The following is a 13294-nucleotide window of genomic DNA, read 5'->3' on the forward strand; positions in this document are numbered from 1 at the left end:
GGAAAAGCGACCCACTGTGGAGCTGGAGTGGGTCCACCACTCACCGTCTCTGTGCCTTGGGGGGAGTTTCTTCTCTTTGTGGTGCCTCAGTTTCCCCATCCATAAAATGGGAATAGTAACTGCCCCTCTGCCTCCTGGGCATTCAGAGCATCACTGGCACCTGGAAAGCGCTCAGCCAGGTGACGGATTACTATGTTATGTGGCAGAGACTGGGACGCTGGCTGCTTCTAGATGAGGAGGCAGCGTGCTTGGCCCAGTTTTGGCTGCACATCTGGTTTCTGCATCTGGAAACTGATGTCCCTACTTGCTGTGCTACTTCCCTAGCAGAGCTGAGAATTCTTCCAAGGCAGAACTGGAGTGTGATAATCGCGCCCCTCATCTTCCTGGGTCAGCCATGGTCCACCTCAGAAAAAGTACCCACGGGCTGGGGATGTGGCTCAAGCGGTAGCGCGCTCGCCTGGCATGCGTGCGGCCCGGGTTCGATCCCCAGCACCACATACCAACAAAGATGTTGTGTCCGCCGAGAACTAGAAAATAAATATTAAAAAAAAAAAAAAAATTCTCTCTCTCTCTCTCTCTCTCTCTCCTCTCTCACTCTCTCTTTAAAAAAAAAAAAAAAAAAAAAAAAAAAAAAAAAAAAAAAAAAAGAAAAAGTACCCAGTGCTCCTCTGGCCTCTTTACTTTTTTTTTGGCTCCAGCTGAGGCCTTGTCGGTGTTGGGCAAGCCCCCCCCCATTCCCCCACCCCCGTCATCTTCATCTCCAGCCACAGCTTTACACTTTGCCTTCAAAACATGCGTGTGAGGAATGAGGACAAATCATGAAGGATTCCTGGTAATTCAAATGAAGGCCACAAACAAGACTAAGGTATTGGGAAAAGAGATTTGCCTGCTCTATCCAAACCCAACATATGGGATGTGACAGAAAAAAAAATCACAATATCCTTGACTTATCAAGCTTTCTTAGAAAAATGTTGCAAATAATGAATCCTTACTGAGTCCTTGTCATGTGCCAGGCACCTCAGATGTCTCCTCTCATTTGCTCCCCAGTTAGCCTGTGTATAGGTCAACACTAGCTGCTGTAACAAATAAACCCCTGACATGTCCATGAATTACACAGAAATTTATATCCTGCTCATGCAATGGTTCAGTACATGTTGTTGTCCTGGTAGGTGGCAGTTTTCTTCCATGTTGAGATTAGGACTAGGGAACTTCCACATTGTGGCTCTATCATTTCCTAGGGACTTGGAGCCCTCTGCATCTAAGAGGAAAAGAAAGGACAGGGCACATTCTCTTCCTAAGAGCCCTCCCAGGAAGTGCCACACAGTTCTCTGCCCACACAGTCACACACCTTCCCAGATGCAGGGCATGCACCTGGCGGGGCAGCTGCTTATTAGTGGTCATTCCCCACTGGGGAAAGAGAAGCGTGTCTTTCGGCACATAGGACAGCTAGCTGTTTCTGTCCACTGCGTGTGACGGAGATGGCCATTTTACCAAATTACAGATATACAAGCTAAGAGCCAGAGAGTCCAGCCCTGGGCCACAGAGCTGGACATGGCGGACTTAGGACTTGCACCTCATAGTCTGTGAGTTCCAAGTTCTTCCATCCAACCATTAGGACGATGATCTTAGATAAGAGTTCAGGTTCTTCAGCTTTCGAATTCTTTAGAATGAACTTGTCTCTTTGATCTACGTACAATGCTCCAAGTGCCCAAGCAAGGGATATCTGGTGGCCACGGTGCCCCAGTGGCGATGCCAGGCAGGGCTTTGGTCTTCAGCGTCTCCTCCACTTGTAGAAACGATTATCCTCAGAAAGTTGACCCGCACCCTGGACTCCTGCCAGAACCCAAGGCCTGGTACCATCTGTAAGAGGTAAATAAATCAAAATATCATCAGCAGATAAGTGTGTGCCATCTGCTGCCCTGTCAGTTGAACTGGCAGAAGCCTCCGGAGAATTCCAAGGAAGCTCTTGCCAAGACTCTGCTGCCAGCCGGAGAGAGGAGCCGCTTGATGCAGGATCTGCTGGCATTTTCTTTCCTGCTGGCTCCCGGTGCCACATTCCTTGAATCTGGCCCGCGGAGGTGTGTGGACTCTTGCCCTCGCCAAGCTGCTGAAATCCTTTGCCACGGGGCACATTTGTAGGGGATGAGGCCCGAGGCTTCCTGGCCCTCCCAGCAAGAGGAAGCACCTACTGGAGAGAAAACGAACTGGGCACCTGCCAGGAGGCGAGCCCTCGTGGGATCTGGGTCTCAGAACCAAGCTCAGAACCAAGCAGATCCGAGGCCTCTTCTGAAGGCTGCTGGCATTCCTGCTGCAGGCGGAGTCCCTTGGAGGGCGTCTGGGACTTCCCTGGGGAAGGCTGGGTTTCTCCAGACCCTGCCTGCTCTGCTGAGATACAGAGAGAGCAGTGGTCCAAACAGAGGCTCTGGGCCAAGCTGGATTCCAGTCCTTTCTCCTCCACCAGCTGTGTGACGTTGGATGGGTGACTCTATCTTCTTGTGCCTCAGTTTCTTCATCTGTGAAATGGAGGCGTCATAACCCTGGCTCTCAGGGCCGTGTGAGGGTTGTGAGTTACACATGGAAAGCCCGGAGACCAGGTTTGGCCCATGGGACCTGCACAATTTCCGTTAGCTAGTGTTATTTGTTGGCTGACTTTGGGACGCCGGGGTTACTGGCTCCTTCGGTTGCCCCTGCACCCCCAGCCCCCCCCCCCCCCCACAGAACCTCAGCTACACCATCTGGTGGGGCATGGATTTAAGTCACGATCCTCACACCCAGGATGTGGGGATCCAGCCAACGACGCTGGGCTCCCCAGTGCCTCTCCCTCTCTCCACTCGAGTCTCCCCTGCCAACCTGGGCTCCTGCATGCCCATGCCAAGGGTAACTTGGCCAGCCCCAAAACGCTCCACACACCTTCTGCCAGCACTGGGCGTCCGTCTCTGGCTGCTTCCCTAGATTCTGCCTGTGGCCCTGCCAGGCTCCCTCCACCTGCTCAGGCTGAGGTTGCAGAATTGTAACCTCCTGCTTCTAGATTGGGGAGACGTGCGGCTCTTCTTAGGAAAAGCAATGTGTGTCTCTAACTTGGGATCCAGGGAAGGAATACAAAACAGCTCCTACTAATGGAGCCAACACGGGTCAGGTGCTTTCACTCTCTCCTGTTTCAGTGCTTTTGGCAAGCCTGGAGTGCAGCACAGTCATCTCCATTTATCTGTGAGTTTGCTTTCTGTGCTGTCAGTTAGCAGTGGCCAAACATAGTAAAAAGTACTACATGGAAAATTCCAGAAGTAAACAATGTGTAAGTTTTACATTGTAGGCCATTCTGAGTAAGGTGATGGAAACTCCTGCTGTCCTACTCTGTCCTTCCTGGGTTGTGAATCATCCCTTTCTCCAATGTATCCATGCTGTATACGCTACCCACCCATTAGGCATTTTGTGGCCATCTTGGTTATCAGATAGTCTATGTATAGTGTGCAAGAGAGAAAGACCATATTCACATAATTTTATTATAGTATATTGTTTTAATTGTTGTATTTTATTGTTAGTTGTTGTTATTGATTTCTTGTGCCTAACTGATGAAGCAAACTTCATCATAAGTATGTATATGTTGGAAAACCCGGTATATGTAGGGTTTTGTATTCTTTGTGGTTTCAGGAATCCACTGAGGGTCTTGGAACATGTCCCCCATGGATAAGGGGGATGACCGTACTTGGACAGTTCCCCCTTGGCAGGTGAGGAAAAGGCTCAGAGAGGTGAAGCCACTCACTGAGGGCACGTGGCTAGCAGGAGGTGGAGGATGGATTTGAACTCCTATCTTCTGGTTTCTGAGCCCCAATCCCCATTTGGCTTGGAGTACTTCCTCTTTCAAAGAGGGAAGCTCAAGACCCGTGGTGAATGTCACGGGGTGTGGGTGTCAAACAGGAGCTGCTCTCCTTGCAGAGGTTTCTGAGTTGAACCCTAACAGAAGGCTTCTCATTTCACACCTGTTTCTTCATTCAACCTCCAAGTACCCGGGAAGGCCGAACCACCATCCTTTACAGGTGGAAAAACATCTTCCTAACCAAATTTCAGAAATCATCTACCACAGTCTCCCAGCCAGCGGACGGCGGGATGGGGATCTGTACCGGGTCCAGGAGAAGCCTCCTTCCCACAGTGAGCCCACCTTGCTGGCCTCCGGCTGGCCCGGGCACCTTGCCCTCCCTCGCCACCCACACGCGGGCTTCTTGATTCTCCCTCCGGAGACCAGGCTGGACGTCCTGAACTGGGCCAGAGCCAGCCAGTCCTTCTGTGGTGGATTCCTCAGAAGCTCCACTGCTACCCAGCCCCAGCCCCAGGTTGCCTTTGGCCAGAGTAGGGATGTGCCCGCCAATGGGCCGCTGACAGCTCAGCTCAGGCCTCGCACTGAGGACTCCTGGGCCTCCCTCCCCCAGCCGGGACCCCGAGACAGCAGGAGGGGGGGCTGTGGGGAGGGAGGGCTGTGGGGAGGGAGGGAGGGCTGTGGGGAGGGAGGGGGGCTGGGTCTGCAAAGCCAGCAGTCTCAGGAGAGAAATGCCTTTCCATTTGTCTCTTTTGAGTAGCTTCAAAAAGCCGTTTACGTATGATATATCAAAGTTCATAAACGCACCCAACTGTCATATTAGTTAATTAAAACAAATAAAAAGGTTTTTTTTAAAAAGACATTTTAAATCCAACTTCTGGGATTTGTTTCAAAATCACCCCGTGCTGGTGGGGTAGGAGGGTTCAGACAGGATGAGACTGGCCGTGGCTGACAGGTATTGCAGCTGGGCTTGGGGACAGGAGGGGTTTTTTGTTTTTTAATCAGTCTCTCCACTTTTTGTAAAAGATGGAAATTTCCCATTATAATATGTTTAAAAGTGATTTCCGAGACCACCTGGTCTGGCCGTGGCAGGTCCTGGGTCCCTGCTCCAAGCTGGTCAAGCCTTCAAGTCAGTCCCCTCCACAGTGGAAAGAGCTTTGGGAAGGCACAGCCCTGGGTCCAGACCAACTGTGTGACCCTGGGGAGGTCCCTCCACCTCTGTGAGCCTCGGGCTCCTCCTCTGTAAACGAGGTGGACACTGACCTCAGTGCAGCTGTTCTGAGGGGTGGCAGGTCCTTGGCATGGTACTCACCCCGACTCTCCCTGGGACCACTGGATCCTGGAGCCAAAGCAACGTGACAAACCTGCCCTACGACCCCAGCCCACCAGGTGGCCCCAGGTAGGACGGGACAGTGTCACCAGGGGATCAGATGATAAAACTGCAGCAATTCTGAGCTGGGCAGCTGCTTTGGGAACCAGGCGGGTCACCGTGGGGGAGCTGGATCTGGAAGGCTGGGGAGGGCCCAGAAATGGAGAAACCGAGGGGGAGGTTTTGAGTGGATGGAAGTCCAAGAGCCCAGGCACAGGGTGGGGGGAGAACTGAACCCGAGGGCGGGCAGCACAAAGGGAGGGCTGCCGGGAAGGACTGCGCTCAGGGGCACCGTGGGCAAGGCGACCTCTGGGTCTCCAGGCCTGTACCTGGTGCAGGTGTGAGGCTCCACGGGGCTCCCCGCAGCTGCCCTTGACCATGGCTTTTCCCCTGGATAACGCACTTGTCCATTTCCCAGGCGCATCTCCTCTTAGGTCAGCCCCCAGCTCTCCTCGGCTTCTCTTGCCACCTTTCAGGGCCTCCAGGTGTGCTGGCCACGCCCTCCCCTCCTGCCTCCAGGTGTGCTGGCCACGCCCTCCCCTCCTGCCTCCAGGTGTGCTGGCCACGCCCTCCCCTCCTGCCTCCAGGTGTGCTGGCCACGCCCTCCCCTCCTGCCTCCAGGTGTGCTGGCCACGCCCTCCCTGTCTGGCAGCTGGAGGGAGCTCCTGACTGAGGCACTGTAGGAAGTGCTCCGCACCGGTTCATTCCAGGTCAAATCTGCAGCACTGATCCCTGTCCCAGGCTTTGAGGACACCACAGGGAACAGGACACACGTGGTCACAAAACTTCTATTTCTTGCTGAAAACAAGTTGCAGCGATGTTGTCAGTTAGAAGAGCCGGGGAATGCCCTTCTTTGACAAGCACATTCCAAAGAGTGGGCTGATCCGTACACAGGCTTCACCCTGGGACAGAAGCGCTGGAGGACTGGGGATTTGTCTTTCTGGTTCACGCCTGTATCCCCAGCATCTAGGTCAGCGCCTGGTCTGTAGTAGGTGCTCAATAAAGGCTGGTGGACCACAATCACATTGATAGGAAACACTGGCCTGGGAAACTTAGGTATAGCCTGGGCCCTGGGCCCTCTGGTTTCTCGTTTGTTTGGGTTGATGGGGGCTGATGGGAATCAGGCCATCTCCCGGCCTGCTGTCTCCCTGTCCCAGGCTTGATGGGGACTCCATTCCCCTCAGGACTGGTTCTCAAAGTGCTTTCCAGACCAGTCGCCTCAGCAGCCCCCCAGAACTTGTTGGAAAGGCACATTCCTGGCTGCACCCAGAGTCTCTGATTCCGATGCTTCCGTGTGGCTCTGGCTCCCGGCCGTGGTTCCTCCTCTGTGGATTGGGCTCCTCCAGACCCTTGCCCTGTCCTGCCCCTCAGAGCTGGGCCCCTCAGGGACCGGGTCACTGTCCCTCCACCCTGTCCACACCTGACTATAAATAGTGCCCCTTAGCAGTTGCCTGCCAGCCCCTCCCAGGGTGCCATCTGCTTCCCGCCAGGCCCCCACGGTCCAGATGGTCCGTGTGTTGATCGTAACCATCTCGATGGGCACATCCCCTCCTGCTGCCGTCCCCACAGGCTCCCTTCCGTCGTTGCCTGTCACCCATCTCTCCAGCAGGTGTCCTTGTGTGTGGGCTGGGTTTCAAGTCCCTGACCTCAGGACGAGTCTGGGGGCAAGAACACGCACCCTCCCTTCCTCCAGGCACGGGATCGATTACTTATCAATAGCCTAGAATTGATTTCTCCACGCCCAGGGGAGCAGGGCTCGAGCATCCTCTGCAACGTGCTGAGAAGTCCACCTCCACGTAACTGAGGCCCCTCCAAGCCACAGTGGCACGAAGTGTCCAGAACTTTCGGGAGAATGCTCCGGTCCCCTCTGTCCCTCCCCAACCCCAGAGCAGATGGTTCTGCGGGTCCCTTCCTGGTGCAAGGCTCCTGCTGAGCCCAGTGTCTGGGAGGTCGATCCTCCAGGGCCCTGACGTCTTGCTGCTCGTGGATCCCAGACCCTTCTCCTTGGTCTGTGGTCCCCTCCCACCTGCATGAATGGCCCTGCTGTCCCCTCCCTGGGGCAGATGATGGGGCCTCTGGGGACTCTCCTTCCTGGGGAGGGGGTGGCGCCTCCCGTTGGCTTTCTCTCTGTTAGAACGCCAGGGGGGCAGGGTGGCGGGAGAAGTGAAGTCAAGGCGTGTGTCAAAAATCAGGGCCTGTGTCAGGCCACATCCATGGCAGGGGTGACAATGGGCAGCTCAGGGCTGGCCCATGGAGGAGCCCATAAGCCCCTGCAGCTGTCGCCGGGCTCTCTGGACTCTGGCCCACCGCCCTGTCCCAGCTGTACTACCTGGGGTTTGTCACCAACCCCTCCTGACCCGCCCACCCTGTGGCAGGTGCTGGGGGAACACCAGCATTGGGGATTCTTGCTTTCTTAGGTAGGGACATTGAGCCACGAATGACGTCACCCATCGTCACCCATCTCGAAGTGAAGGAGCCGGGCTGACTCAGCAGGCCTGGCTCTGGGGTCCCTGCTCCGGACCAGTGTCCCAGCCCCTCCCCACCGTGTGCTACTGTCCATGTCTCCCCACGAGACAGCAGAGGACGTGGCCCGTGTTCCCTGGAGCCCACCTGTGGGAGCCGCGATGGTGACGAGGACACTACCTCCTCAGCACCCTGCCCGGCTCTTTGCCCACGCTGGGCCCTCACAGGACCCCGAGGGGCTGCACCCCTATGAGGGGTCAAGGCGTGGGAAGGCCGGGACAACTGTGGCAGGAAGTGGCAGAGCCGGCATTAGAACTCGGCTCTGTTGATCCCAGACCCTGGGGCTGTCCACCCTCCATCGCCGTCATGGGACAGATCCTCCAGACGACTGTGAGCGTCCCCAAAACGACTCACCCGCGTTTCTCTAGGGCTCAATTCTTTTCATAAGTCAAAGTCTCATGGGATTGGAGTGTGACTCTCACCCGGGGCGTGGGTGACGTCCTCTGGGGCCTGGGGACCTTTCTGATGTTTAGGCCTCGACCCGCTAAATCCCACTCCTTTGGGCCTGAGCCCCCTGAGGGGAGGCCACTCCGCTGAGCTGACCTCGCGCAGCCTGCCCCTCTGCGGTGCCCACGGTTCAAGGAAGGTATGCTGCCGTCAGGTGGCGGTGACAGGCCACAGCTCTGGGACCTATTGGTCAAGCCCCGAGAGGCAGTGTGAGTGGTGGAGGGATCAATGTACTTGTCTTCAGTTTTCCACCAAAATAAACCCCTCCATGGAACACACCCGTTTAACGACGGTCCACGCGATGGCTGTCAACCGTTAAGGTCATTTCTAAAAGCAGCGAAGTCGGCGGCAGGCCGGTCCATCTCTTTCTCATTAACGCTTGGCTAATCTTGAGCATGGAGACTAAGGATTCGGAGGGGAAAAAAAAATCTCCAGTGTTTCGATTTCAGCTGTGAGACTTTGGGCCGTGGGAACAGCCCGTCTTCCTCAGGTTCTATGATTTTGCCTTAAAATTCAGCTTTGCCTTACACCGACCACGTGGGCTGTGGACCATGTCGGCTCCAACTTCCTCTTCCTGACCTTGTCCAGCAGAAATAGAAATGGGAGAGCCACTTACTCAGCCCCCTGAGAATCTTCCCTGCCGACCTGGAGATGGGCCCCCCGGGGTTCCCTCTGTCCCGTGTGGAAAGTCCTGACGTAGCCAGTGGGAAGGGATATCTGGGCATAGGTTGGGGCAGGGATTTCGGGGTGTATGGACCCGGGGGTGTCCTGTTCTATCATTCGCTGGGTGTCTGGTCCGGATGTTTGGAGCCTGGGCTTTTCATTGCTACAACCCAAATGCCTGGGAGAATCAACTTAGAGGAGGAGAAATGTATTTGGGTCACAGTTTCAAGGGTTCAGTCCATGGTCGGTGGCTCCATTGCTCCTGAGGTGAGACAGGACACCGTGGCAGAGAGCACAGAGGGGTAAAGCTGCTGAGATCGCGACAACTAGGAAGTAGGGGTGGGGACAGAGAGAGAGGTGGACCAGGGACAGGATATAGTCCCCGAGGGCACACCCCCAAGGACCCACTCCTACGAGGAGTGTCTTTGGGAGTCACTTCATGTATAAGCTGTAAGTCTCTGTCTGTCTCTAGCGTGGGGATTCTTGGGGTGCGTTGCCGGTTGTTATGGGATTAAAGCAAGAGGGAACAGCCGTTCCTGATAAAGCCACTCAGCCCAGTAGAAGGTAAATTACGTAACCCGGCAAAGGACAAGAGTAAAACACAGCTAATAACAAACTTAATGTACAAGAATGAGTGTCTCCCCTCCCCCCCAGTAGGCGAAGAATAGTCTGTCTTCAACAGGTCGACTGGCAAGACAGAGTGTCACCTAGAGGAGGCTCTCTTATCCGCTCCACCCAAAAGCAACTCTAAATGGAAAACGGGCATAAATGGAAGAGTTAAAATTACAAAATGCTGAGAAAAAAAGAGGTGAATTTTCATAGTCTTGGGTTAAGCAAAACGTTCTTAGATACGCTATTCAAAGCATAAACAGCACCATAATTTCAGAAGCTCAGGAGGCTGAGGCAGGAGGATTGAAAGTTTGAGGCTGGCCTCAGCAACTCAGTGAGGCCCTTAACAACTTAGTGATACCCTGTCTCAAAATAAAAAAATAATAAGGGCTGGGGATGTGGCTCAGTGACAAAGTTCCCCTGGGTTCAATCCCTGGTATATATATATATATATATATATATATAAAAAAGCCACCAAAACAAACAAAAATCCAGTTTATCTAAACTGAGCTTCATTAAAACTCAAAACTTTTGCCCTTCAAGTGACATCATCAAAAAAAGTAGAACCTGCAAAAGGAATAAGATATTGGCAAATCAGATGTCTAATAAGGAATGTGTATGCAGAATATAGGAAGAAATCTTACCACTCATAATAAAAAGAGAACTCAATCTAAAATAATGGCCCAAGTGTGATTAACGGGTGGGTAGCATATACAACACAGACACGTAGCGCAGAGGAATGATTCATGCCTTGGCCAGGACACAGTGGGAGGGGAGGAGATGTTGTTATGCTACCTGGAATAGTACACAGTTTAAAACTTCTAGATTTTCTTTTCTAGAATTTTCCACTTACTGTTTTCAGACTGCAGTTGACCACAGGTAATGGACACCTTAGGAAGGAAAATCACAGAGAAGGGGAGAGGGGACACTATATATCCATACAATGGAATATTTTTTTTTTCAGGAAAAGAAATGAAGTACTGAGTCGTGGTACAGTGTGGGCATCCTTGAAAACAGACTCAGTGAAAGAAGCCAGTCACCAGAGACCACAGCTTGCCCGATTTCATTTGTATGAAATGCCCAGACAAAATTAGATCAGCTGTAGCCTAGGGCCGGGAGGTGGGGAAATGGGGACTGACTGCTAATAGGTGCGGGCTTTCTTTGGGGTGTGATGAAAATGGTCTAAGACTGATTGTGGTGATGGCCACCCAATCTTGTGTGTACAGTAAGAATACACTGAAAAACCATTGAGTTGTACATTTTACTTTATTACTTTAAACTTTTTTTTTTTTTGGTATTGTCGATTGAACCCAAGGGCACTTTACCACTGAGTTACATCCTCAGCACTTTCCATTTTTTTATTTTGAGGCAACGCCTCGCTAAGTTGCTGAGGCTGGCCTCAAACTTTTGATCCTTCTGCCTCAGCCTCCCAAGTGGCTGGAATTACAAGCATGCTTCCCCACAGCCGGCTCAACTGTGCCCTGTAGATGGATGAACGGCATGGCTTAGGAGTCACACCTCAGACAAGCCACTGAGGAAGATAAAAGACAAAGCGCTCAGCACCTAAACCCTAGATAGGATTAAGGAGCCCCGTCGGGGTGGGAGTAGGAACGGGGCTCGGCAAAGCCTGTGTCTCCCTCAGGCCCAGGAGACAGGGGCTGAGGGCCTCCAAAGTTTTCATGGGCCACGAAAATGCTTTAATTTCTTTTAAAATCAGAAGGAAAAAAAACACACACAAAACTTTGAGGGGATTGTAAAATATAATTTTTAATTTCAGTTTTATGATGTTGGAAAGTGCCCCTCAAGGCCAAAGGAGGTCCGCCACGTGTTTCCCTGCTCTGGTTCTGAATTTGGATATTACCACATTTACCCCACTCTAGCTTTGGAGAGAACCATGAATATTAAAGAAAGGTTAAATTCTTTGGAAATAAAAAGCAACACTTCCTTTCCCCCTCTTTGGTTGCAATTCTCCCTCCTGTTCTTGGTTGTCAGCAAACACTTCTTTATGTGGTTGCTTACAGTCTCGGCGCCACAGTCTTGCTGTGTGACTCAGGCTGGTGGCTCAGCTACTCTGAGCCTCCTTACCTTCAGGGCCCAGGCCACCGTGGGAGGCAGGGACCGTGGCAGACCAGAGCCTCCTGTGCCCCATCCAGGGGACCCAGGTGCCAACCTTGTGGCTGCTGCTGAGTGGAGTTGGCCCTCCACGGGGATGTCGGGGACCTGGGTGGCCGGGCGATCGGCACCTGGGGGGACATCTGCGGACCTCCCTCCTGGACACCGTCCACTCGTGCGCATGTGCGCCTGTGGCTGGCGTGGTCAGCCGGGAGCGCAGCGGGAGGCACCCGGGTTGGGGTGGCGGCCGGGAGGGTCCCCTGGGTGGGGAGGAGGTCGGGCCCAGCGGGCTGCTGGCCACCGGGGCTCGGGGACATCGCAGCTGGGGTTGGGTTAGAGGGGCTGCTGGCCACCGGGCTCAGGGACGGGGACAGACGGGGCCTGAGCCCTCGGTGCTGTCACATTCTGAAAACCCCTCTTTTCTTTTCAAAGGTGAGAAATGTCGCAGCTTCATTGACCTGGCCCCGGCGTCGGAGAAAGGTGAGTGCCACCCGCCCAGGGGCCAGCTTCGGCCTCTGGAGACGGTCCCCTGCCCTGGCCTCCCAGCCACCGGGTCACAGGCCCAGGAAGCCAGCTGTCTGATCACTGAAGCCCGGGAGGCAGGTGGGGGAGGACCACCTGTCCTCCTGCCCCAGGGGTACCCGGGGGTCCTCTGTGCCCTCTTCCACCCAGGGCACTCTGGGACTCCGCAGGAGGGGGCAGGGTGGGTGTTAGAAGTGGAGCTCAAATGGTACTAGGGCCTTGCCTCCCGCTGAGGCTTTGGTCCCAGAAGATGGAGACCAGATGTCTGGCCGCTCTTGTCTCACAGGTGTGGGGAGGGTCAGTCTGAGAGGTTTCTGCTGCACTGAGTCCCCAGGACCTGGACTTCTGCTGTGTCCCTGCATCACCCCGTGGTCTTTGTCTTCATGGTCTAAAAGGGTGGCTAGAGCGCCAGCCATAGCATCTGCATTCCAGGCACTACAGTGGAGGAAGGGCAAAGATCAACTGTAAGGTTACCAGAAGTTGCCCAGATATACCTGAGAATATCTCCGTGTCCAGAATTGAACACAGGGCCCTGCTCAGCTGCAAGGGAGGCTGGGAAATGTGGTCTTTATGCTGGGAAATGCTGTGACCAGCTAAGTCTGTGATGGTGGAAGAAGTAACTTGATCCTGGAGGGGGACCTGTCGTGGGGACAGAGAGGCTGGCCATCTCCCCTCCTGCCTGCCCCCCTAAAAGAGCCTGCAAGAGAAACAGGTGGCCTGGAGATGGAGGGAGGGCCGTCCTGGAGTCAGGCCACGGGAAGCCGAGGCAGCAGCCCAGGCACGGCACCGGCCCACATGGAGAGCGCCAGGTGTCCTGTGGTCTCTCCTCTCAGGCGGTTGGCAAAGGCAGAAGGGGCCTGTGTCATGGAGGGTGGTGACATTCCTGCTGCACAGGTGCCGAGTGGTCCTCGTGAGACTGAGGGGTGAGTGACAGGCCCCCCACTGTCCCTCAGCCTGCAGGAGGAAGCCAGGACCCCGGAGCAGGCCTTTGGGAGAGGGAAGGCTCCGCTTCCTGTTTCCCATGGCCATTTCCTGTGGGCCGCTGCGTGCAGCTGTCCCTGAAGCATTTGGTGGAGCACCCGGGGCCGGCTTCCAGCTCCAGGTCACTAGTAAGCAAGGCTGCTGGCCCCGGGGACAAGAGGCGGAGGTTTATTGAGCAGTTACTATGGGCCATGCCCCAGGCACTGAGAACCCCCTGGGGGCTGTCCTCACCTCCACCTGGGAGCGGGGGACTGAGT

At 54.4% G+C, this 13294-nt stretch overlaps 1 protein-coding gene across 4 annotated transcripts in view; it reads left to right on the plus strand.

The window, feature by feature from the left end:
- Gsg1l (GSG1 like) overlaps positions 1-13294 on the plus strand; it is a 167688-nt gene that overhangs the window by 47297 nt on the left and 107097 nt on the right. For all 4 annotated transcript variants that reach the window (XM_078024168.1, XM_078024166.1, XM_078024167.1 and 1 more), the window contains exon 2: positions 11967-12014. In XM_078024168.1, the coding sequence (XP_077880294.1) occupies positions 11967-12014 (48 nt within the window). The remainder of the gene's footprint in view (positions 1-11966; positions 12015-13294) is intronic.

Source organism: Ictidomys tridecemlineatus, chromosome 10, assembly GCF_052094955.1.
Source record: "Ictidomys tridecemlineatus isolate mIctTri1 chromosome 10, mIctTri1.hap1, whole genome shotgun sequence".
Lineage (NCBI taxonomy): Eukaryota > Metazoa > Chordata > Mammalia > Rodentia > Sciuridae > Ictidomys > Ictidomys tridecemlineatus.